Below are 24,486 nucleotides of genomic sequence, written 5' to 3'. Positions count from 1 at the left end.
GAATGTTTTATTGAGTGAAACCTCATTGATTTGGAGTAAATGAATATTTATTGAGTAAAATAGTTACACAATGTTATCTTTTTCTATCCAACTTTTTTCATTTAAGCCAAGCCATTTTACATACACTTTATTTCCACGACGCTTTAAAACTTTTTCCACTAGATAAATGTCATTGTGTTTAGTTTTCTGCAACTCTTGTTCATAAAAACATCCAGAGATGGGTTGGTGATTAGCGTCTTGAAGTAAATAGGTCACTGGATTAGTAGTTTGCACTTTAGTTATTGTAAATATTTCCGTAGTCCAATTGCCGGTGTAGCCTTTGGCGAAAGTGGATTTATATTTACTAATTCTCACATGTTGACCGACCTTGAACTTGGCACGTGGTTTGACTTTAATGTGATTGTAGACTTTATGTAACAACTGTTTAGAGTTGTTTTTATTCACACTCGCCGGTGCCATACCGATAGTACGATGCAGTTTGTTATTGTAATATTGTTCCACTTCACTTGTCAGCTGTATCCATTTGTAGGAACCATTCATGCTAAATTGTTTCCAAATCCAATGTTTTAAGGTTCTAATTAGCCTTTCCACTATGGAAGCTTTCATGACACTATAGGTAGAGTAGTGATTGATATGATGATGTTTCATGAGCGATTTAAATTTGACATTGAAAAACTCTTTTCCATCATCTGATTGAATATTCTTGGGCTTTCTCCCGTTTTCACTCAAAATTCTGCTCATTGCCTTTGTAACATCTTCAGCGCTCTTAGACTTTAGCGGTTGCATCCAAGCGTATTTGGAAAAGGTATCGATACACACTAGAATGTACTTGTAGTTGTTATTATCCTTGGAGTACTTTTGCATATCAATTAGATCAATCTGCCATGTGTCATCGAGCCCCCTCTGAATGAATCGACGACGTGGAAATGTTTTTCTCGCATACCTGTGTATCTCGTTGACCACTTGAGCTTTACTCATTTTTCTTCAATCGCTTTCCTGGAGCTATTGCCGTTGCTGATGGTGTTTGGGCTGGTTGTGGTGCGTGTGTTTGTGTAGTAATTCTAGCTGATAATTGTTCAACCTTTACCCGTAAATCTTTTATATCTTTAATATTTGCCTTTAGCTTTGTGTTTAAAAATACTACTTGTTCATCCAATTCAGCCCTACAAATAGCATCAGTTTTAAGAAAAGATTTATGAATTCCTGCCACCCGTCTATTTTCAAAATTTACTAAATCTCGTTCCACTTTCAAGTCGTCACGGATTGTAGACTCGCTACCCAAGTATTGTCCAAACTTGTTAAGAGGCATTGTGAAAGTGAACGATGGGGGAGGCCTCATCGGTATTTATAACAAGGTAGCAAGGGGGGAGAGGCTTAGTTACAAAACATGTCTGTTTTATTAGATAACAGCTCAGAACAGGTTTAAAAACAGCTAACAGAAGAGGGTCTGTTTTCTTACTTTAAAATTATACCGCTCTCAGTCAGTTCCTCAACGATTGCATTGATCTCGTTCGAATGAGAGGTGTTGCCAGCATTCTGTGATGCTATCAAAAGCTGTAAACGGCTCACCAGTTCGTTGGGATCATCCCAATAGATATAATCAGTTTTAGGATAAAAAGTTTTAGTTGTTAATACATCTCTTCTACCAGAGTTCAAACATCCACCTTCTTTATGTTTCTTTGATTCTTGTGGTTGTTTAATGTAACATTGATATTTTACACTTCTATCTCCACTCAATTGGCCGTTTGGCGAGAATCCTCTACGATGAGCGTTTGTAATGTCTAAAATATTATTGTAATCCTCTACATCTTTTCTCAAAACTATATTCTTGTTTGGTATTCTTTTAAAGATAAGTTCCAACAGTCCAGGAGTTAGGTTGAATCGTGAATCTTTAATATGTAACACGTCATCAATGATTTTAACCCGACTATTACCAATATGCATTTTATTATCCTTGAGATAAACACCAAATGGTATTTTTGATGTTTTTAAAAGATGTTTCATATATTTATTTTGTAGATCATCAATACTACTATTACCACTACCACCACCTTCATCAAATTCAAGAGCCGACTTCATATCTTCAGCATCGCTAAACTCTTCATCTCCCTCTGTTTTTCTTTCATCATCATCATCATCATCATTATCAGCATCATCATTAGAATCATCTTCATCATCATCATCATCAGCAGCATCATCAAACTGTTGTGTTTTTGTAAAAAGATTATTACTCCACTTAATCAGTTTACTATTGGGTTCTTCGGTTTTAATCAGATATTTCCTTTTACGTGAATGTTTTGACAATGGTGTGGAGGTCTTTATCAAAGGGAGCTGGGGGTTATTCATTACTGCTGGTTTAGCATTGTCATCATTATTATTATTACCTTTAGATTCTAAAGCTTTAGTCATTAAAACATTGAGCGGTTTTGTAATTGGTTCAAAGGTTTGAGCTAGCGAAGTGTCAAGCAAAGTTTTATCTGCTCGCAACGCTTTTACTTTTCTCTTTACACTCTCAATGGAATCTACGAGTTTCCGTTTCAACTTTTTATTACCAAACATATTTTATTTTATAGTGTATGTGCTGATGCTGCTTTTGCTGCTGCTGCTGCTTTTGGTACGGCCGATGCTAATATGTTGATAGGATATAAATTAAACGACGTTGTTCTTCAGTAGCTGACAACATAAAACTGATAATAAACCGGAGATGACACTAAATTTTATACAATAATGAAAACGTCAAATCCTTTACGATATCGACCCTTATTAATGTCTCTCTCCTTGTCGATTGTTAAAAAAGTATACTTTTTCTGCCAACACTCGCGACAAATTTCCTTAAACTTTTCCCAACCCATATCGGTGTTCACGTGATCGTCATAGGCATGTTTTAAATTCAACTCGTCCTGTTTGAATAGCAATATAAGATTGGCATTATCACGTACCAACTGTTTAGGTATCCTACTATATGTCTGGCATAAGTAGAAACAATCTAACCAACGATGACGTCCCATTGCAAAGTACTGACGAATGGCATCTTGATCTTCCAAAGCCACATCGTCAAATACAATGACGCTGTCCTCCGCAGCTTCCTCCGGTGGGACGACTTGACTCTTATCATTGTACGTGTGAAACGGTATGTCACCCGCTTGCTCTAAAACGTCACTCAGAAACTTGTATTTAAGTTGATTCAATGATTTCGAATAAAGATAAACATTATGAAACTTTACACCGTTCGGATGTAAGAGCAGAGACAACAGAACATTTGTCTTGCCACAGTTGGAAGGTCCACAGATGAGACATCTAATGTTATTCGCCAGCAACGAGCCATGTTTAAGGGAGCGATGAGTCATTGCTGGTTTCACATTATCATCTAGCACAACACTCCAATCTTTAATAGCCAGTGACGTGTTTTGTTTTTTAAGCTTCATTTCACTGTGATGTATCAAATCGTTAGGACATGTATTTTATACTCACACATACACACATACATGATCAAATTTCAAAGGTTTAAATATTATATAGATATATAGGCATACTTTATACTCACGTACACAGTCAAGTATAGATACTTGAGATGATAACACACATTGGCGGGGTTAGTGTTAAGCATAATCCCAAACGACCTAGACGACTGCGATCTCATAGTAGCGGTGGGGGTATTATAAATAATTTAATTAATAATCTACCATTCGAAGCGCACATACCCGGTTACAATTATTGCGGTCCCGGTACTAGATTGAAGGAGAGATTGGCTCGCAACGATCCCGGTGTGAATCCGCTTGACGAAGCTTGTAAATTACACGATATTGCCTACTCACGTGATAAAACATTGGAGGGACGTCATCAAGCAGATTTGCGATTGGCCCAAGCTGCTGAAAATCGTTGGCGTGGTAACAATTCAATTGGTGAACGTATTGCCGCGTTAGCGGTAGATAAGATTATGAAATATAAAGTTAAACACGGTATGGGTATGATTCCCATATCAAAAGTCATTAAAGCAAGTCGTGATGCTGTAAAAAAACACATTGCGAAAAAGAAGGATACAACTACTAATACACTACTAAAAGTGGGTGTAAAAGCTGCGAAACATTTTGTTAAAGGGAAAATTGTTAAGGGACAACAGAAACAGCGAGTCATTCCAATACCTAAGAGAGGCGGTTTCCTACCAGCTTTGATACCGCTACTGGGTGCTTTAGCAGCCACGGGAACTTTGGCCGGCGGTGTTACCACTGCTGCTAAAAATATTTATGAAATGGTCAGGAATAGAAATAATAATAATAACAATGAAAGCAAGATTGTCGGTAGAGGTTTATATTTAGCACCTTATAAACGTGGAATGGGACTCTACATTACACCGGCTAATGAAGCAGCAGCAGCAGCAGCAGCAGCAACAGTAACGGCAACTGCAAAAGTGGCGAAAAAAAAAAAACAAGAAATTAGATTTACCTCCGATTGGTCAAGCTCTCACCGATGTGGACATTGTGAGATTTGCACGTAGAGAGAAAATCCCCTACTTTAGGGGTGTTTTCATGCGAGATAATCTCCCAAAGAAACCTCACTATTATGAAACTGGTATTATCAATTTAGACTCTCAGCAGGGTGAAGGTACACATTGGTGTGCCTATGCGAAAAAGGGTAACTATTGTCTATATTTTGATAGCTTTGGTGATTTGAGACCACCTCGAGAGTTTATTGATTATATAAATGATTCCGCTAGTACCAAACAACAGCGCAACATGCGAGTAGAGTATAATTACAATCGATTACAGAAATTTAATACTGTAAATTGTGGACACTTATGTTTGGCCTTCCTGTGTACCAATGCTAAGCGTTTGTTTTAAATAAATATCATGAGCATTACATGTGTAGTTTCATTCTTACATTAATCTTCTACCCGTCAGTATCATGTCTATGACATCATTCACAATAAGTCTGAGCGGTAACGAGCCTGTGTTGAATGTAGACTTTCAACCGGCTCTAGAATTGGACAATGATGGTTTTTACGAGTGTGCTCTCGTGTACTTTAAGACTTTCAACACTATTCCTAATGTTGATAAGAGCAATAATATGTTTCACTATGGGGATGATGTAATCGCAATTCCTGAAGGTTCATACGAGCTCTCCAGTATAATACACCTCTTGAACGAGGAAATGACAAAGAGGGCTAAAGGTGATGGTGAAAAATTGGTGGATATCTTTGTAAACAACAATACCTCCAAGTGTATGATATTCTCGCCAAAGTATGATATTCGCTTTGACAAACCAAACAGCATAGGGTCATTGTTTGGTTATTCAGCGAAAAAGCTTAAAGCAAAAACATCACATTGGTCGGATAAAACAATTAATATAATCATTACAAACACTATAAGAATAGAGTGCAATATTGTGGAGGGCTCATTCGTAAACAACAAGCCGTCACATGTTTTACACGAGTTTTCACCTGACGTCCCGCCCGGCTACCAAATTATTGAACAACCTACCAATATTATATATCTACCCGTCAAGAAGAGTAACAATCGCATACAAAACATTGAATTGCGCATTGTAAACGAGCACGGTAATACGGTAAATTTCCGAGGTGAAAGCATTGCACTTCGTTTGCATATTCGTAAAAAGTAAAAAAAAAATGATTATACATAACAATAAAAGCCTTGGTAACAACACCTTCACAACTAGTCGAGATCTTGCTCTCGTCGAGAGAACTACTACAACTCGTCGTATTAACGAGAGACAGCGGCAGTCACTACAAAAACAACAACAACCAAGGAAATTGACTAGAGAAAACAGTACATTTTTACAGAGTATCGGTTTCAAAGTATGTCCTCGTCATCTATCTTAAACATTGGTGAGAAGGTGTTATTCGATGACAGTATAGAAAGTATAGAATTTCACCCATACACTCCGTATAATGACTCTTTCAAAAACAACGATAACATCCACATATGTATCAACCGTCAAGATCTAATTCTACTACCGAGTCAAAGTCAAATATTAGTGGAAGGCACTGTGGAGAAAGGCTGTCTACTGGTCAACAATGGTGCTGCTTTTTTATTTCAAGACATTCGTTATGAATTGAACGGTGTGGAGATTGATCGAGCGAGAAACTGCGGCATCACATCCACCATTAAGGGACTAATCTCATACACCAAGGAAATGGACCATAGTCTTCAGACAGCGGGGTGGGAAGTTGGTGCTAAAAAGATACATGACAAGTTTACATTAACCATACCACTATCTCATTTCTTGGGTTTCGCCGAGGATTACAAGAAGGTAATAATGAATGGGAAACACGAGTTGATATTAAATCGCGCCAGTATAGATGTAAACTGTTTAGATTTAGCACCCGTTGATCCGAATACGGTACCAAAACCGCCGACTCCAAATGGTGAGATTGAAATCACTCGTGTCACATGGAGGATGCCAGTCATAAAAGTATCTGATAAGGAGAAACTGCGCTTAATGTCGTATGTTGAGGGCAGCATACCAGTTCAGATAGCATTCCGCACGTGGGAACTGTATGAATATCCCATACTACCTTCCTCAGAACGTCATATTTGGTGCATCAAGACTAGTACTCAGCTTGAGAAACCTCGCTATCTCATTGTTGGTTTCCAAACGGCACGCAGGAACGACAAGACCAAAGATATGAGTATATTCGACCATTGTAATCTTACCAATTGCAGGGTGTATTTGAATGCACAGTATTATCCATACGATCCTTTTTCGGCTGAATTTAAAACAAACAACTATGCGCTCTTATATGATGCATTTACCAATTTCCAACGATCGTACTACAGCCGTGATCATACCAGCCCTCAAGTAAATTATGCTCATTACAAGACACACTCTCCATTAATAGTCATTGACACGTCCAGACAGTGTGACAGCTTCAACTCGGGAGCTGGTGCTATTGATATTAAATTGGAAATGGAGTTTAAAGAGAATGTACCTGCCAACACCACGGCATACTGTCTCATTATCAATGATTCACTGTTTGAGTACAACGCTCTCACCAGTGCCACACGTAAAATCATTCAGTAGAGCATTGACCACCCTCAATTGTAAACGTGTCTTGGAACTTTGAAAATACGTTTAAAAAATGAATTATTCAAACATTTTTTTACCTTCTTACACACCGTCGATTGATTGTTCCGGTACTGGTGATGGTTGCTGTGAGCTGAGCAAGAGTGTCTACAATCTCAAACGCTGTCCTGCTGGTGCAAGTGCTCCGATTGCAAATATCCATGTATACTTGAAGTTGCAGTTTATTCAAGCTAAAATCAGATTACATACCTGTGTCAGTTTTAATGGCCATTATGAACTCACCTGTGAAGAATGGAATGCAATGTTTGCGGAAAAAGTTGACGTCATTGGAAACTTCTTTCATAGCCCAATGTGTGTTTCACCAGAGCTGATTCAGTGCGATCGTCTTCGGATGTGTATCTCTCCTGTACCGTTACTTTTACTCAGCTGTGACAATGAACCGGTGACGCCCACACACCCCTTGGTGATAAACCACATGGAATGGAGTCATATCGAATGTGTTATGGAATGTATTAACGCACGTATCGGATACTTGAACAAAATAAAGTCTACCTACGAAAACCGTCTCAACTTCTTCAAGAAACATTTCAAGATATATCACCCCGCTAATGTTCAACATGCACGCAATATTATAGGTAGTTTGTGCAATGTAAACGATATTGTCGACTCTGAAATCAAGTGTTATGCCACCGATATTTTGTGTAATACCTATATTTTCAATTGAAACGGTTAAAGTTTCATGAAAATAAAAATAAAAAACAATAACTAACCTATTTATTTTTTATTTTAACATAGAACCTTATCTTTCTTCCTCCCCTACACCAATGCAATTGTAGGCTGTACAGTAATAACGCGCAGTAATAATTGAATATTACGTCTTTTTTTTCTACTCACAAAGTGGGTTCACCAGAGTATACTTGAAGATATGTAATCATTCACTTGTGTTTGGTCGACGGGAAATCCCCGTTTTCTCTAACCATTCTCAGTCAAGCCCGATGATGCAATAATGACTCACTCTGTGTCGACACGTGCAAATCATGTGTGGGCGTCGCATGGCGCGTCGCCGGCCAGGCTCCCCTTCCCCGCTTCGCCGCGCACCGCAGACGCCAGCGCATGGCATGATGCAACTCACTCAGTTGCCCGCAGCCCGCCTCACGGCACGACCGTACCGTTGTCTGAGCGAGTGAATTGAAGCATCACCATGGCGTTGTTACATCATTGCAACTTTTGTAACGAAGATGTATTATCAAACTGTTTGATATCTCATTCGGAAAGTGACCGCCACATCCTGCTTTGTGCACAAGAAAAGTCTGCCGACGGTGCTGTTTACATTGTTGACAGTGCCTTCAAGTGCAGAATAATTACATACCGGATTAATGGGAGTGCAGACATTTTGGATCCTAAAATGTATTTGTTGAATATTGGAGAAACGCTTGAAAAGCTGATTACCATTGAACTAAAAACACATAAACATGTAAAAATAAATGTTGAACTCTTTGGTACTTTTGTGAAAACCAATGCTGAAGGTGAAGTGATACGTGATCTAAAGTCATTCAACACAAAAAACGTGGCTCTGCATAAAGACTGTATGGATTTTCCATCGTATTTTGAACAAATATCCTTGTGTATTTCCAAAAAATGTGAAGATTTCGACGAAAGGGACAGCGGTTGGGGTCTCGAGAAGATTGAGTTTCTCAACGTCAACGTTAACAAATATCAACCACTCAAAGGATCTACATATATACCACTGCCACCCGAGGTGCAATCGAAGAATGCATGTGTTAACGTGAAAAATCGTGATAACAAGTGTTTTTATTGGGCCATCATTAGTGCTCTCTATCCAGTTGATAAAAACAGTGATCGTCCCTCATCGTACCCACATTATACAGACATTTTTAACGTGACAGGTATAAAAGATCCGGTTTGTCTCTCGGACATTAAAAAGTTTGAAAAATTAAATAAAATCAGTGTTAATGTATATGGTATTGATACAGATAAGAAAAGGGATGACAGGGGTCTGACTATTGTACCTCTACGTATTTCGAAAATGTCTTGCGAAAATCATGTAAATTTGTTATATTTTGAGAGAGGTGATGTTTCACATTATTGTTGGATTAAAAATTTGTCTCGTTTAGTGAGTTCGCAAATTAGTAAGCATGGAAAAACAACATGGATATGTGATGGGTGTTTACACCCCTTTGCAAATAAAAATAAACTAGATCGACACCGAGCAATTGGTTGTGGGGAGACACTTGTAGAGCTACCTAAGCCTAATAATAAATACTTACGTTTCAAAAATTATAAAAATAAAATGAAAGTGCCATTTGTAATTTATGGTGACTTTGAATCGATTTTAGTTCCGTTAGATAATGAAAAGTCTACTACTACAAGTGCTACTTGTAACACCCATAAACATGTGCCATGTAGTTTTTCCTATTATATTCATTGTGAATATGACAATAATTTATCCAAATTTGTTATCTATCGCGGTGAAGATTGTGTGGAGAAATTTATACAGAGCATTCGTGAAGACGCTGATAGAATCATAAAAATCTTGCAAAAAGTCGTACCACCAAAAAAAAATTACAGCGACAGCACCGGTGCTAACACATCCTCCAATATATGTCATATTTGCAAGAAAAAAATTGGAGATGATGAAGCTTATGTAATTGATCATTGTCATTTAACGGGTAATATTAGAGGCAAAACACACAATTCATGTAATTTGAATTACCAATTACCAAAGTTTATACCAGTCGTCTTTCACAATTTGAGCGGTTACGATTGTCATCTATTCATTAAGGAATTAGCCAAGATTAAGGGAAAGTTAACCTGCATTCCCATTAACAAGGAAAAATATATTTCATTCGATTTAAGGATTGACGAATACAGTCTAAGGTTTGTCGACTCGTATAAATTCATGTCAAGTAGCTTGGATAAACTAGTTTCAAACCTTTCACAGGACCAATTCAAAATACTACCAAATTTCTTACCACCATCCGATAATTGTTACGAACGTGAGAAATATATGAAGTTACATACGCGTAAGGGAGTTTTCCCTTACGAGTATGTAAGTGACTGGAGGCGGCTTGAGGAAACTGCGCTACCCCCTCAGGCCGCCTTCTATAGCAGCCTCACGGACTTAAATATTTCCGATGAGGATTACCAACATGCAAAAGATGTTTGGGATGCGTTCAATATTACAACTCTGGGTGAATACTGTGACTTATATTTAAAGACAGATGTTCTATTATTGGCTGAAGTGTTTGAAAACTTTAGACAAGTGTGTATAGGTGCGTATGAATTAGATCCGTGTCAATATGTCACTGCACCCGGTTTGAGTTGGGACGCCATGTTGAAACATACCGAAGTATGCCTAGAATTGTTTACGGACTATGAAATGATTCAATTTATAAAGAAAGGTATAAGAGGTGGTGTCTGTCAAGCGTCAAACCGCTATGCTAAGGCCAATAATATATTCATGCATGATTATGACGTGAATCAGGACAGCAGTTTTATCATCTATTTGGATATAAATAATCTTTACGGTGATGCCATGCGACGCCCGCTTCCAATCGATAACTTTAGGTGGATGAGTGAAGACGAGGTTAAACTGTTTGATATATCAACACAACGGATAGACTCTGATGTTGGATATATATTGGAAGTAGATTTGGAGTATCCACATAGCTTACATGACTTGCATAATGATTACCCTTTCTGTGCTGAAACCAAACTACCAATTGAGGGTAAAATTAAAAAGTTATTGCTAACGTTCGATAACAAAACCAATTATGTTGTGCACTATGCTAACCTCAAACTATATATTGAAAAAGGGTTAATTTGTAAGAAAATTCATAGAATTCTCACTTTCAATCAATCATCTTGGCTAAAATCATATATTGACTTAAATTCGCAAATGAGAGTCCAAGCTAAAAACAGTTTTGAAAAAGATTTCTTTAAACTCATGAATAACTCCATATTCGGGAAAACTATTGAAAATGTCGAGAAAAGGGTTGATGTCAAGTTGTGTAAACAGTGGGATACTTTGCACAGCGAACATAAGCAACGAACAAAACCTACATATGGTCTCGATCGTTACATTTCCAGACCAAATTTCCACAGTGCCTCTATTTTCTCTGAAGAACTGGTAGCTGTGCAAATGAACAAAACCATAATTGTATACGACAAACCTATTTATGTAGGTTTTAGTGTATTAGATTTGAGTAAACAAATCATGTACAACTTCCACTATGATTACATGTTAAATAAATACGGTGATAATGTAAGCCTTTTATACACGGACACCGACTCTTTTGTTTATCATATCAAAACAGATAACTTTTACGAAGACATTAAACCTGACTTGCAAAGCAGATTTGACACTTCAGATTTGCCTCAAAACAACGTATATAATTTACCACAAGTCAATAAAAAGGTTGTGGGCATGATGAAGGACGAAAACAATGGAAGAATAATACGAGAATTTGTTGGGTTAAGGGCAAAAATGTATGCGTATATATTAGACTCGGATGACAATAACGAAATTAAATGTATAAAAAAAAACAAAGGTGTTAACGCCGCTGCTGTACGTAGGTTAAATTTTAATAAATACTATACCTGTTTAGACTTGAGTAAAACTCTCTATGATAACATGTATAATTTGATTAGTGATAAGCACAATATGTACACTCAAATTAGAAGAAAGAAAATTCTCTGTGGTAAAGATGAAAAGAGATTCATTTTGAACAATGGTAATAAAACCCTTGCATGGGGACATTGTAAAATAGCTAAATTATTGGTAAATAAATAATTACTCATTCACTTTTAAACTTTTTTTTTTTTCAGTATACCTATCTATCTACACACCTGCGCATACATGATCATTTCTCCACATTATTGTTCAACGAGCTATAGGAAATTTCCCATTCCCAATTCAAAAAGCAGTGTATAGGTTTTTAAAGTGTTGGCAATGCGCGTGTAACAATTCTAAAGGTGCAGGCATCCATAGGCTACGGTGACAGTTTATCATCAGGCGGACAGTATTTGCCACCGACGTGGTATAAATAAGTTCACCAGTACCAGGAATCGGAATTAGGTCAGCTAAAAAATACCTATTACATAATATAGAGTGGTTACAACCGGATATAAAAATGTATTTTTCTTGAATACCTGGATATTCGATATTTATTTATTATTCACATACAGATATACTCGACTTTGCTAGTTAACGACATACTTAGGTTTAGAAACTCCCTTTTCTAAAAAGTGTGATGTAAATGTTACCAGATGTAACTAGAAATAGTTACAACTTTTAGATTAACATGAAACATCCCGTAATGTAAGTAAAAACATGTATGTTTAACATTACGACTAGTACCTGGATAAATATCGAATACCCAGGTATTCAAGAAAATATACATTTTTCTATCCGGTTTTAACCACTCTATATTATGTGCTCTTGCAAATATGCCCGTATGCATATTTTAAAACAAACTTATTGGGCAGTTGGAAAAGTACAAAGTCCATATATTTGTTGACCACAAGCTCCAAAACCAACCGCACCTGGAGCAAGCCGATGCCATCGACCTGGACCTTGACGCGTACACGTGCTCTGTGGCGTCAGATACATACAAAGTAGCGCCAATATATAAACATATAAATATATATATGCATATTTTAAATCTAACTTATTCTCTCTCTTATCTCGATCGACCTCGACGCCCACGTAGGAATTTGCAGGTGGCCGTCGGCGCCACGGTGGCGGCTGATGCAACACGTCGGGAGATAAATACCTAAATTGAGCCAGTAACGAGAAATTAGGACCAGTTTCACCGTGACGGGGTGGCCTAGGGGTTCATGACGTTAACTGGCTAAAGACGCCCCCCCCCGGTTAGCTAAAGACGCTGGTTCGAATCCGACCTTCGCCACTGGAGGCCACCTCGTCACTTTTTGTTTGTCGTACACGTACAAAGTGGTGCCATCTATTTTAGCGAAGTTTTCCCTCGGGAGATAAATACCTTAAACATAGAAAGTAGCGCCAACTGGCGAGGATATATGCACAACTACCAAGGGGCGCAGGGCCAGGGGCAGCGGCGGGGAGGGGGCGGGGGAGGGCGGGGAGGCGGCGGGGAAGGGGGGGGGGAGGGGAGGGGGGGAGGGGGGCTAGTGGCGCCCTCTAACGGATCTTTGCCGAACTACCAAGTGGCGCAGGCCAGGGGCAGCGGCGGGGAGGGGGGGGGGGGGGGGGGGGGAGGGGGGGGGGGCGGGGGCGGGGGGGGGGGGGGAGGGGGGGAGGGGGGGAGGGGGGTGGGGGGGGGGGGGGGAGGGGGGGGGTGGGGGGGGGGGGTGAGGGGGGGGTGAGGGGGTGAGGGGGGTGAGGGGGGGTGGGGGGGGAGGGGGGGGGAGGGGGGAGGGGGAGGGGGGGAGGGGGAGATAAATACCTAAAGTGAGCTGGAATCGGCATATCCTCCCTACTGTTATCCTTATTAGAAAATGTTGAAACAACACTTTTTAAGCAACTGCATTTTTAATTAATACAGTTGCTCAAAAAGTTGCTTCTTTTATGGTCCCGTAGCCAAAATGGCAAAAACAAAACCCTTATAGTTTCGTCTTGTTCATTTGTCCGTCGGTCCATCCGTTCGTCTGTCCGTATGTCACAGCCATTGCAACGTTTGAACCCTTGCTTACACACTTATTATGTGTTTTGTAATTGGCGGCCCAGTTTAGAAGTTAAAATTTATATAAATATATGGGGCACTCTATACATGTAACTAAAAGTGAAAATAAGAGTAAAATCAACGTGATCACATCATTCAACGAGCCTTTTATAGGTTGCTAAGAACAGTTTGATTCAGTAAATACTTTTGGGAATAATTGCTTCGAATGTCAATAGTAAATTGTTAACCAAGGAATGAAATGGTACCTTTCATCCGAGTTAAACACTCTAGTTGTCATTGAGAATACGAGGAGAGTAAAATATATATGCATTAAAAAAAACCATTCATTCATGATTCATTTTTAACTTCAGTAATATTTCTTGAGGGTACTTTCAATTAACAATTTACGTATAAATATAATTATTTATCAGAATGGAAATTTTACAACAAATCAAATAAGACCCAAATTTTTTATTGCTTAAAACGTATTTAAAAAGTACAGAGCTCTAGACCAGAAACGTATCATTTTCTGCACACTTTTTAGAACAACAACGACCCACTTTCAGAGAATGAGAAATGAAAGAATATTGTCCGTTGAAAACAACGGACGAATACAAGCGGCCTTACGCTGATTACGTTTATCATAAACAGAGTACGAAAAGTTTAACAATTAATTCATATTTTGTCGTTGAGAGACCCAATCAGAATTAAATTATAACAACTTGGTAACTTGTTCGAGACTTGTTCTATGAATTGAAAACTTACTTTAGTAATTTTAGGTTTTATTATTAACATCAAAACCAATTAGAACGTTTGATATTGGTCCCTTGTTTTTGCCAAGTTTCATTTCATTACGAGCTGTCCACTCAAAATTGAAAAGAAACTTTCTTTAAAATGTTATTACCAAGTTGGAATGATCTTTCCGGCCGATTTCGACCATGGCGACCACTTCGACTCCTAGTTAGCTCGGCGCTCATGCGCCCGAAGATGGCTGACATAGCCAATCTTTGAGGTGAACCCCCGCGCACATTGAGGGCACGTGAGGACACCAACTAGGTAGTGGTAGTTAATGGACGCAGGCTGGCGCGTTTTCAGCTCGTCGCGTTTAGCGTCGAGGTCAGCTTTACGTTGCTCCTCGAGATCGCGCACATTGCCCTGCACCAGCCTGCGCCACTCAGGACGATGTGCTGCCAAACCTTCCCACCGAGAGGCGTCAATGTTGCATCTTTTCATGTGTCGTTTCTGAACATCTTTGTATCGGAGGAGTTGTCCGCCAACTTTCCGCTTACCCTCCTCTAGTTCAGAATAAAAGATGCGCTTCGCCACTCTCTCCTCCGGCATACGTGATACGTGACCGCACCACCGAAGCTGTCGACGCATTATGTAAGCCTCTATTCCACCGACCTTGGCTCGTCGCAGAACTTCGGTATTCCGTACTCGGTCAGACCATCTGATGTTCATGATCTTACGCAAGCATATGAGGTGGAACCTGTCTAAGGTACGAATGTGATGACGGTACACACACCACGTCTCGGAAGAGTATAAAAGGTTTGGCAGCACGATCGCCATGTACACTGAAATTTTGGTTGGACCAAGTTGGAATACAAGTCATTGAACTAAACTTAAAACTTTGTTTCAACTGAGAAATAAAAATTCCCAGATATGTGTGGAAATAATACGTTCACAAGGCTGCGTAAGATCATGTTGCGATCGCTTTAGTTGTAAGATTAAATTAGGATGGATTTTCGTAGAAAATTAGCGGCCTAGGCCTCGGCTAGGCCGGCAATGTCCATTGTGAACTTTTAAATTTCTCGCTACAACACACAAGTGTGTTTACTCGGTATTGTATATAGCATACAAATAAAGATAATTTTCATTTAATAATTATTTGGGGGACAATCGTACACAGATCGTACTAGCCCCAAACATATAGGTACTTTGGGTACTAGACGACGACATAGACATACATTAAAAAAAAATCAAATAATGCATAAATTCTTTATTGTGTAACTTTGTTGATAATGTAAGGTGATGGAGCCACCCGGTAAGCAAAAATGCCTGAGTTGGGTGGCGCCGCTCTTCCTTTACATAACTATTTACATATATATTTTACATAAAGCCTGACCAGTAATATATGATTACGCGCCATATTGCGGAATTTCATGGGAACTAAATTTTTCATACTAAACTGAACTGTCACCCTACACATGAGAATAACAGCGCCCTCTTGACAATGATCATATATTTCTGGTCGGGCTTTACATACTTAGATATGATACACACAAATAATGGCCCTTACCGGGATTCTAACCCTCCTCCTGCTCCTGCTTGATAGGCAGTCACTACCAGCAAGGATAGAAGGCCGTTAAAATTATTGACTGGCAATCTCAAATTTTCCGGCCTCTGTAGTAATATTTCCGCACTTTCTGTCTCTCCGATAACTTTATCTCGTTCCGTAATTATTTATCATCAAAAATGTCTGTCAAAATCGCGGCAAAAGGAAACCATCTTTTATAAGAATAAAATTTATAAACCTTGACATTTTCAAGAAAATCCCTCGTTATTACCGATATTGTGAATTTTTATCGTAAGAGCACGTGCCATTTAAATGTTACTGAACAATTTATGACTTTGAATAAATCACTTCTTTTTCACTTGAAGAACTAATGTTTTATTTATGAGGTAAATAGAAGTTGTGTTTTTTGGATTGTATTATAAAGGAACAAATCTGAAGGGGGCTTCCTTTAAGCACCCTTAACAGATTATTGAACGGTAAGCTATTTCTTCTTATCATCTTATTTTTTTTTTAAAGAAAGAAATAAGCAAAATTCTAGCGCGTGCTATTCTGAAATGCTTGAAATGTTTCAGGAATTCAATTTGTTTTGTTATCTATAATTTTTATTGAAGCCTTCTTGAGATAATGTTAGACATTGCAAAAATATGAAGAGCAATGGAAGCAAGGAAATGGTTTTTATTGTCATGTCATTTTATTTCAAAAAAAATTACATTGGGTCACGTATTTTATCGAGCTTTTAGCTCAAAAAATATGTTATTTCTACCCGCTTATTGTCTCTTTAATGATTTCCACATGTGTTACGTAACTACCTACGGGTTTGTTCGAGTTAAACACTCGCCTGCGCTAGTACATTGAACTAAATGTTTGCATAACAGTAACAATAGGACGTACATTGTGCGTTAAGGGTGGTAAGAAGGCTAACGAGGGTCTAATATAAATTTTTAACGACTCGAGTTTGTAATCCGCTTACTGCCCGTGATAGGTACACAATGTTTTTCATCACATTTGCGAGGAAATAGATACACAAGGCAGAAAGTATGTTGCAAAGATACGCAGCCGCGCCACCTTCAATACGCTGCAGCCGGCCGGTCAACAACACCTTGTCATAACTCATGAGGCCCTGGTACTAGCTACTTGTTAAATTCAGTTTTGGACAGTTTTTGCTCGATTTTGGGCTACAGTAGCGTATGTATACGTGCGAATAAGTAGTTCACAATACATGTGCAAATAAGTAATTCGCTATTAGTGTCAATTTAAAACACTCCCTTCTGTCGTGTTTTAGTTCATCTCCAGTGGAGATTCTCCACGCAATTATTGTTCCTTCTTCTTCTTCATATTTAAGAGCTGTGAGAGCACAGGCAAGAGTGTCGGTGGAGAAATCCCCAACTCTCTGCCAACTCCTTAACCTTCTGGTATGACACGACCTGAATCTTTTCTTTTATTTGGTTGAAATATTTTCTCTCGGTCTTCCTCTTCTTCTCTTTCCCTCTATTTCTCCATCTATGGTGTTCTTAACGAACAGGTCGTATCATAGCACATGTCCAATTAGTACCCCTCTTCTATTTTCTAGTGCCTTTATTATATTTCTTTTCTCCCTAATCCTATCTAGAACCCTCATATTTGATATCTTTTTTGTCCAACTAATCCCTTCCACTCACCGCCAACACCACATGTTATACAACTTACAAAAAAATGGTACTTGTGAACTATGTATTACATCGGCCTACATGTAGATTTGTAAAAAAAAAAAAAACCGTTTCAGGAAATATTATTTGACCAATAGGTCACCAATAGGTGACCAGTAGGTCAAATAATATTTCTTTATTACTTAAGTTCAGTTATTTATATTTTGAAATACTCAATGGGTTCGGCTAATTATTGTTTCCAGTGTAGTTAAATGATAATAAAACACCAACAAACCTCTTCTATGTATTTTCTCACGATCTAAATTCAACGAGCAAAAGTAATACTAACACACAACCTTAATTTCCTACAGGTGCACAATGCCGCGCGTGACCAAATGCCTGATCTACATCGGCATAGCGGCGTTCCTGCACCAGCTGCCTCGCTTCTTCGACCGGCAGTTCATCCCTCACCACACCGTCTGGCGTGGCCACTATGAAGACGTGTGCAGGGTACGTAGCCAAGGTTTTATACGTATCTAAGGGTCTCAACTGTCCATGATATACATATCGGCATAGCGGCGTTCCTGCACCAGCTGCCTAGCTTCTTCGATCGGCAGTTCATCCCTCACCACACCGTCTGGCGTAGCCACTATGAAGACGTGTGCAGGTATGTAGCCAGGGTTTTAAATATCTGAGGGTGTCAACTATCTGTAATATACATATCGGCATAGCGGCGTTCCTGCACCAGCTGCCTCGCTTCTTCGACCGGCAGTTCATCCCTCACCACACCGTCTGGCGTAGCCACTATGAAGACGTGTGCAGGTATGTAGCCAGGGTTTTAAATATCTGAGGGTGTCAACTGTCTGTAATATACATATCGGCATAGCGGCGTTCCTGCACCAGCTGCCTCGCTTCTTCGACCGGCAGTTCATCCCTCACCACACCGTCTGGCGTAGCCACTATGAAGACGTGTGCAGGTATGTAGCCAGGGTTTTAAATATCTGAGGGTGTCAACTGTCTGTAATATACATATCGGCATAGTGGCGTTCCTGCACCAGCTGCCTCGCTTCTTCGACTGGCAGTTCATCCCTCACCACACCGTCTGGTGTGGCCACGATGAAGACGTGTACAGGGTATGTAGCCAGGGTTATGTATCTGAGGATCTCAGCTGTCTGTGATATATACATCAGCATAGCGGCGTTCCCTCACCAGCTGCCTCGCTTCTGCGACCGGCAGGTCATCCCTCACCACACCGTCTGGCGTGGCCACTATGAAGACGTGTGCAGGGTATGTAGCCAGGGTTTTATATGTATCTGAGGGTCTCAACTGTCTGTAATATACATGTCGGTAAAGTGGCGTTCCTGCACCAGCTGCTTCGCTTCTTCGACCGGCAGTTCATGCCACACCACACATTCTGGCGTGGCCACTACGAAGATGTGTGCAGGGTTATGTAGAAATGTAAACCTATAGTTGGTCATAAGTCGTGAAGATGAAAATGTCATTATCGCATATATTTTATAGCCCCCTGCTGAATGACCTCTCTTCGAGTACGCAACTTGTCCCGTTCTGAGCATAATTTTCTGGATCAGCCGGGCTATCACAAGAGTGGCATGACAGTATCTCGCCCGCGAGATAAATTACCTGTCCATCTTTAATTAATACAGTTAGAAAGACCGAGAAGATCGGTTGTTTATCTCGCGGCGAGATACTGTCGCGCCCCTCTTGTGCTAAGCCTACAGTATTGGCCTAAGAGAATACATTGACTTTGACGATATCTAAATAACTGTCCTAGTTCATTCTGGAACATCGTTAGGAAGCTTTTGGACTACCTATAGTTGAGTGATTTCACGGTCATGAAACAAATCAAATGCATTGAAATATTTGAAATGGGTACGAGTATAACTCGTGGTATGCCAAGCCGCGCCTGGTACGAGCACCGTTCTGTATTGGATCGGTAGTAATTTGATTCAATTTGCATTTTAACACGCTATATGCACGCTGAGCGATTAAAAATGGTAGTTTTATAAATCAACTAAGTCTTTTATAAAATACGTCTTGGAAGCTCAAATAGCAATTTTATTTACCTACTTAGCAAAGCGGCTAACATATACCGGGTGTTTCCTGTAACACGAGCAATAAATTAAACTGTAGGCTGTACTCCTCAAACTCACCAACATTTGTTCAGCAACTTTTAAAAATAACTTATGTTTTAATTCTTATTACACATTCAAGTTAATTCTAAGACGCAATGTATTGCTAATTTTGTTACGTTTAAAGGGTGACAAACAACGTCAAACACACTGATGTCAGCGTACATTGAAAATAATATTTATGTATGTATGTATATACTTTATTGTACATAGAAATAAAAACACGAAAAACACAGTTACAGAGTAAATTAAATACAACAAAGGCGAACTTATCTCTGTATGGGATCTCTTCCAGTTAACCTTTGAGGAAATGAGTAAAACAGAAGTAACGGTGAATGAATGACAAACACAAACAAAAGTGTACAATCACTGAAATTAATGAAATGCACGTTTTGAATACACATTGATCCAAATATACATAGATAGAAAAATAACCATAAAATAATGCATACATATATATATATAAATAAAAATAAATACATATATATATATATAAATAAAAATAAATACATATTCAATATATAATATAAATAAATATGAATTCGAACCAGAAAAGTAAAGGAAATTAAAAAAGTAGAAGTACTCAATGGAACTAGGAAGTCGTAACCAAAGTATCGGAAAGCCACAATTTTTTAAGCTTCTCCTTGAGTGATGCTACAGATTGGGATTGCCTCACGGACACCGGAATCTCGTTCCATAACTTGACGGCATGGACAGTAAAGGATTTCTTGTATGTGCGCGTCGTATTGGAAGGAATCGTGAGTAAAAGAATGGTGCTTGATCGAAGGCGATGACCACTATCAGCAGCTAAATAACTAAACCTTTCTGAAAGGTAAGGTGGCGAAGCAGGATTAAATAGAACATTGAAAAGCAATGATAGGACATGCACATCTCGTCGACGACGAATCGGAAGCCAGCCAAGCTGAGATCGAAACTGGGATACATGATCAAACTTACGTAGACCGAAAATGTATCGAATACAAATATTTTGCAATCGCTCGAGTTTGTCCAGTAACTCCTCACTAAGGTCCAAGAAAGCAGTATCAGCGTAATCTAACAACGGGAGTAAAAGTAAACATGCGAGAGGTATTTTGGTTTGAAGAGGAAGGAAATTTTGAAGACGCCTTAGTGAGTGGAGAGACGCAAAAAGTTTATTGCTAATGTCAGAAACATGAGCTGACCAGGAGAAGGTTTGATTAATGATGATACCCAAGTTCTTAACTGTAGAAGAAAAAGGGATAATTGTTCCGTCAAAACGCACTTTGGGTACCACCATCTCTTTGACTTTCTGACAATTTGGACACAAAATAAGGACCACCAATGACAATTGTCTGCGATTTTTTTGTATTAACTTTCAAACCAAACTTATTCGCCCAGCAACGAATTGACTCAAGGTCGCCATTTATTCTATCAACTAAAGATGAAAAATCATCAATGCTAGCCGCTGCGTAAATCTGTAAATCATCCGCGTAAAGGTGGAAGTTACAATTTAAGGACTCAGTAATGCCATTAATGAAGATCGAGAAAAGGAGAGGAGAGAGTATCCCTCCTTGGGGGACACCAGCAGAAAGGTCACACCACTCCGAGACCTTGTCGTCAACCTTGACATGCTGGCGCCTCCCAAAGAGATAGTTACGGAACCAAGACAAAGCTGCAGGAGAAACATTTAACGTACGAAGGATATGAAGGAGAATATCAAAATCCACCGTATTACAGGCACTACTGAAGTCTAAAAGTACCAGGACCGTGAGCTTTTTATTCTCAATATTAAAACGAATGTCATCAGTGACCTTCACCAAAGCCGTGACAGTGCTATGCCCGGGGCGGAAACCTGACTGAAACCGATTCAACAAACTATGCTTGTGGAGATGTGAAAGGAGGCGACGATTAACAAAATGTTCGATGATTTTAGACAAAACTGGGAGAATGGAGATGGGTCGATATTGAGAAAAGGATGTGGGATTAGAAGTTTTAGGAAGAGGGATAACATGAGCAAGTTTCCACATAGCAGGGAATGTACCAGAGGAAAAGGAAAAATTTATAATTTCGGATAAGATAGGGGCAATTATATCCGCCACGAGCATAAGCATATCCAGACTAAGGTGATCCTCACCGACAGCCTTCGTTTTAATATTTTTTAAGATTGTAACAACCTCTTGTGGAGAAATATTGTCAAGAGTAAAAGTAGAGTCACAGTCAGAGCGAAGGTTATTGCAAGAGAAGATAATGTTGCATGCTTGACGGAAGGATCTAATGTCACCGGGTAATTTAATTTGTATGAATTAATCTTAAGATTTCATAATTTTAAAAAGTTCTTAATCAAAAGTTATATCGTTTTAGGAGTACAATATATGATTTAATTATTTGCTTTTGCTCAACAACATTATTACAGGAAACACCTGGTATAATTACCTATAAGTTTTTTGGCTAAAACGAGAATACTGAAATTAACAATTCTTTGGGTCAAATCTCACAAGCTAAATTAGATCCATTTCTCATTATCTGATTGAGCTGAAACTTCACATATAAGTAAATTCGGTGACAATGTTATATGTACTATTGAGCTGATCTGATGATGGACACAGGAGGTGACCATAGGAACTCTGTGATGGAATAACGCAACCTGTTTCGGTTTGTTAGAAGTGTCTCGATGAGTATTAGTTGCCTGTTGAAAGAAATTAGAGTCAGCGATAAAAGCTTGATTCAAAAATGTTTTTTTACACAAAAAACTTATTTGTTTTGTTGTTTCAGATACAAATAGCTCCATGGGTGCACTCGCTCTCCCTGGACGCCTATTTCATCTCCTACTTCGGCTTCCGCGTTCTCTTCGTTCACCTCATCCCCTGCACGTCCCTCGTGGTCCTTAACATCCTCCTCTTCAGGGCCATGCGCACCGCTCAACTCAACCGGCAGAAACTGTTCAAAGAAAACAGGAAATCTGAATGCAAGAGACTCAGGGATTCCAACTGCACAACGCTAATGCTCATCGTCGTTGTCACTGTTTTTCTTTTAGTAGAAATACCTGTTGCCGTTGTCACTATTCTTCATATTATATCTAGCAGTCTTGTAGAGATTTTAGACTATCATATTGCGAATATTCTCATTCTGATCACAAATTTCTTCATCATTGTCTCGTATCCCATCAACTTTGCTATATACTGCGGAATGTCTAGGCAATTTAGGGAGACGTTTAAGGAGTTATTTATTAGAGGAGCTGTTACTAGTAGGAAAAATGGCGGTTCCAGTAGGTATTCCTTAGTCAACGGTCCTAGAACGTGCACTAATGAAACTGTGCTTTAGAGAATTAAGGAGAATTTTGTATATAAATTGTGCTATTATCGCTAATAGATTGTAGATTCTGTTTGTCTATTTTATATAGTTATAGACATATCAAAAATTTATGAAATAAAAAATTTAGAGTTTTTAGCGATTTATTTGAGCAGTATTTGTGTTAAAAATTAAAACATAAATAGTTGTAGCGCATAAAAATATTGAATGTTGTAATTTTGTACATTTTCAGTTACTTTTTTGAGACTTTGACTGTTACCTGATTATAAAATATTTAGTAATTAATTGTTTTTTTTTAATGATCAGCTAATGTCAAAGTCCGCGAATGGAGAGCCCCCATTCACAAAAAGTAGCAGAAATTAAATTTATTGTAAAATATTGATGTTGATAAAATTGTTTTCATTTATATCTGTAAATATATAACTATATTAAAATCTGTATAAACGTTTCTTATATATTGGAAACGTATTACGTTGTAAAAAGATTACGTAGATGTCTTATTTATGTAAAGCATTATGAGCTATGTGTTACACACAATATATATATATATTAATGTGACTTCTGTGCTTATTTCACTGTGCGTTGTCTAAACTGGAATCAATTTTGTATTAAGGACCATGGCGAATTAAAACATCATTTAGGTTCACTGTAACTGAATAAAGAATTGTAATTATTACGTTTGTTTTAATCTGTAATTTCCTAGTTGTATAACACATCTACACATCTATTATTTAATGAGTTTAATAACACAGGTAATAAGAAGCCCTGGTGGCCTAGCGGTAAGAGCGAGCGACTTGCAATCCGGAGGTCACGGGTTAACCCCGGCTCGTACCAATGAGTTTTTCGGAACTTATGTACGAAATATCATTTGAAATTTACCAGTCACTTTTCGGTAAAGGAAAACATCGTGAGCCAACCAGACTAATGCCAATAAGACCTAGTATACCCTCTGGGTTGAAAGGTCAGATGGCAGTCGCTTTCGTAAAAACTAGTACCTATGTCAATTCTTGGGATTAGCTGCCAAGCGGACCAAAGGCTCCCATGAGCTGGGACAAACGCTAGGAAGATGATGGAGTAGTTCAGTTAATAGAATCGGACCAGGGGGGCCTAGGGTCACGTCCGAAAATTTATATACGGGTGACAAAGAGCCAAAAACATGTATACACCTTAATATACGGGCAATAAGCTCGTGTATACATATTTTTGGGATTTTGACCGTATCGATATTTTTAGACGTGGCTGTACATCAACATATGTCGTTCGAACAAAAATATATGTATTAAGGTCACATTTCCATTATTTTTAGGATTCCACAGTCAACTATAGGTACCCTTATAGTTTCGCCATGTCCGTCTGTCCGTCCGCGGCTCTGCTCCTTGGTCGTTAGTTCTAGAAAGCTGCAATTTGGCCGGATACATAAATCATAC

General features: G+C 38.8%; 1 protein-coding gene across 1 annotated transcript in view; it reads left to right on the top strand.

The window, feature by feature from the left end:
* LOC133530982 (sex peptide receptor) overlaps positions 1–23,733 on the top strand; it is a 521,867-nt gene extending 498,134 nt beyond the window's left edge. The window contains exons 8-9 of the mRNA XM_061869049.1: positions 17,993–18,131; positions 22,523–23,733. Coding sequence (XP_061725033.1) covers positions 17,993–18,131; positions 22,523–23,071 — 688 coding nt within the window. The 3' untranslated portion in view covers positions 23,072–23,733. The remainder of the gene's footprint in view (positions 1–17,992; positions 18,132–22,522) is intronic.
* Positions 23,734–24,486: the final 753 nt, after the last annotated feature.

Source organism: Cydia pomonella, chromosome 24, assembly GCF_033807575.1.
Source record: "Cydia pomonella isolate Wapato2018A chromosome 24, ilCydPomo1, whole genome shotgun sequence".
Taxonomy (NCBI): Eukaryota; Metazoa; Arthropoda; class Insecta; order Lepidoptera; family Tortricidae; genus Cydia; species Cydia pomonella.
This window is presented reverse-complemented; position numbering and strand designations above follow the sequence as displayed.